Source organism: Morone saxatilis, unplaced genomic scaffold (genome assembly GCF_004916995.1).
Source record: "Morone saxatilis isolate NCDOM2014 unplaced genomic scaffold, NCSU_SB_2.0 Contig15, whole genome shotgun sequence".
NCBI lineage: Eukaryota > Metazoa > Chordata > Actinopteri > Moronidae > Morone > Morone saxatilis.
Window position 1 is genome coordinate 24134770 of NW_023339707.1, and position 3384 is coordinate 24138153.

General features: G+C 40.5%; 1 protein-coding gene across 1 annotated transcript in view; it reads right to left on the minus strand.

The window, feature by feature from the left end:
• The window catches only part of lama5 (laminin, alpha 5), a gene marked incomplete in the record, with an annotated part of 94581 nt that overhangs the window by 54695 nt on the left and 36502 nt on the right, over positions 1 to 3384 (minus strand). The window contains 3 exon segments of the mRNA XM_035656331.1: positions 1242 to 1339; positions 1731 to 1901; positions 2402 to 2520. Coding sequence (XP_035512224.1) covers positions 1242 to 1339; positions 1731 to 1901; positions 2402 to 2520 — 388 coding nt within the window.

Below are 3384 nucleotides of genomic sequence, written 5' to 3' on the forward strand. Positions count from 1 at the left end.
GTTCAGTGCTCGGGCCCTAAAAAACACCAAGTGTTCAGCTGAAGACCAGAGCAACATGTCACACTGACTTTTATCATCTGCATCTGGTCAAACATGTCACATTATTATCACATTATTAGGGGAGTGTTACACATGGCTTTTGTCCAACTAGTCTGCTTATTTTTTTTATATTACTTTAAGATCCACATGCATTCCTCATGTTCCTCCTTCTTCTGATAATTTCCTAAATAATCAGTTTGAGGCTGGCGTTGCTGTAGAATGACGGTGCAGGCAGACACAAGAAAGGCAATAGATGTGAAAGTATTTGCATGCGAAAACAAAAACGGTACAGGTGCTTGGTTCCACTTTATTAGGATAAATATTTAGGTCAACTATCTGAATTAGTGATACCGGGTTTTATTCTAGTGAAGAAGAATATTCCACTGACAGAGAAAAAGATACTTTAATTAATTTTCCGATATCAAGTTGGTATTCAAACCTTCATGTGTCCTGACACTAATGGCGTGAATTTAGCTTGAAAGACTTTTCCTGAAGATTTGAATCATTGTAGTAATCCAGTAGTAAAAGATATTCATTTATTTGGAAATTGTTGCAGATTAGTGCAGTTTGATTTTATGCATTCCCATTTCTCCCTTCTTTTCTGTTTTCTCAGCAGGCTCATGTGTTGTAACATATCTCGTAGCTTATTTGCATACAGGTATGCAGGTATGTTGTCCTGAGGAAGACAGACAGCACTGGCACAGAATGAAACCACAGGACAGAATCAAATTCGACGAACCCTCTCTGCCCGCGCCTTCTCAGCGACTCCAGACGGCCACAGCCACCGCGGATCCACTTTTGTAATCGTCGCTTCCTAGCAAACCCACTCGCGTTGACGTTCTCACATGTTGCTGCTTCGTCGTCCGTCCGGTTCGGCTGTGCTCGTCGCGTGTCGTGCGCTCGTTCTGTGTGTCACAAGTACCGCTGGCCCTGTTTTACTGCGAAGCTGGCGTAACATCCTTACGTCCACAGTCATACTCTACATACACTCCCCCCGACTCTCTTACTCAACCCACTCGCTGCGTCTCTACCGACTCCAATCATCTTCATTCAACACATACACCCACACACACACACACACACACACACCAAAATCCAGTCAAAACAATGTTGCCATAAGTCTGTGAGTCCTGACAGTGCAGTCTGACTCCCATTGATTGACATTGTCATTGATCTATTAAAGGAATAACTTTGTATCTTACTTGTAGGGGTCATTGGGGTCCTCAGCGTTGCAGGCCTCAGCGTGTCCGTTACACACACAGCGTCCTCCGATGCTGATGTCTTTGATACTGTAGTAATACTGAAACAAAAGCCCATATGAGTCATTATCATCAATATCTTGTCATAGAGTTCGATTAGAAGATCGATCCCACTCTCACTCACTCTAAATATGAAGCTGGAACTAAGCTAACCGCATCATTGGTGGTATCAATCTTTGCATTGCAATCTCAGCAAGAAAGCCCCTCTTAAAGTGTTTAAAAAATGACCAAATATGTCAGCCATAAATGAGCCATGAAACTATGAATATTTAACTTATTAAAAGCTCACATAGCTTCAAGTTAAGTTGAAGCAGATTCAGAAAAAACTCAAAATAGATGTCAGGTGTTAAGATATTTTGCTGTACGTTTGGAGCTACAAACAATCAGTGCTAATTTACTGTCTACAAGGTGATCTCTTTGCTGCAGTCTTACCCTGCGGGTGACAGTGGGGTCACGGAGCGCCTTTCCCATCAGGTGTCCCAGCAGCGTGTTGGTTCTCAGGAAGCGAAGCCGGATGTTGGTCGCCTTGGTGAACTCCCTCAGTACTGGTGAGTAGGAGAAGTTCATGGCCCCGGGCCGACCGTTCACCAAGGACACCACGACCTGGGAGGAGGACAGAGGCATTATCAGCCAACCAACAGGTGTGCAAAATATAAACACTGCAGCCTGGGAAAGGCCTGCAAACACCTGAGCATTATATCAACGAAATCAACCATAAAATATTCAAAATGTACGTCTAGCATTATCTAATTAGAACTTATAATGCTGCAGGGTTGTTTTCTTGTATAGTTCATAGTGTCTTTGTAATGTTTATTTGTATGTACAATTATAGGGATCTACAGGAATGTTTAATAATAAGAAAATCTTGATTATGTCCGAATTCTATAAAATCAAGATGCTGCAACTAACCACTATTTTTATTTTTAATTAATCTTTATTTTTATATCAAAAATGCAGATAGTAATCAAAAAAAGAATACTTGCTTTATAAGAGACTTATACCATTAATCTGTTATCAAATCAACTGTTGATAAGTTTTCTGTCAATCAAGTCATTGATTATTTCAGCTCTAAAGCTATGGATTTTATACACAAACACAATCACCTCTCCATTTTCCAGCGGGACTATGCGTGAGTATTCGGTGGTGCAGATGACGTCGTCGTCATTGTTGATCCTCTCAATGGTCCTCTGTCCAAAACGCTCGATACAGTCTCTCTTGGAGGCTACAAACACACACACACACACACACACACACACACAGACAGGCAGACATATAGAGATGAGAGAGAGAGACAGGGAAAGAGGGTGAGAAAAGAAAAGCTTCTAATCAGTTCCAACCACATATCTGCAAACATGTGAACATCCTGTCATGTTAAAGTTGACGAGCGTGAAACCATCTTAAGGCTTTTTTAATGATGCGTCTCAGTGTGATAATTAGAGGAGGGTCTGCATTTTACACAGCAGTCCTTCTTAAATATACCTCAGCTGCATTTTTAGCTTCACAACAGCTGAAATAAGGATTCGTCATTCCAAAGGAAATATTTATAACTCTAGGGGAAACCTAACTTTCAACCCTCTTCTTTACCCAGAGCATTTTCATACAGTCCCTAAAACCTACATCTGGATGTTTGACATCTTTTATTGAAAAGGGGCTTAAAGCCACTTTAAAAACTGTGTTGTGTTTCTGGTTCTATAAAAATAAAGTTAAGTTCTTATTGGTGCAACCAATTAACTACCAGTAAGTAATTTATACTGTAGTACATGTCAAGGCGGACTAATAAAGATCCTTCATATGTGTGGCAGTTTCATCATTTAAATTCTGTACATTTTCTATTTCATCTCATCGTATGAACCTTGGCTGGTGTTAGAGAAACCGTCCTCTCCATTTTAGGGATAGTTAAACTGTAAGAGACAGTTTGAGACTTGAGTAAGTCACATTGTGTCTTTATGAAGACACAGCATTGGTCCTCGACACAGAAGAAGAGTGAAAGACCATGAAAACCAGACAAGAAAAGGGAGGGAAGGTTGATTTTATAATGTCAAGATGTCAAATCCAATTTTACTTACTGTGTGTGTGAGTGTGTGTG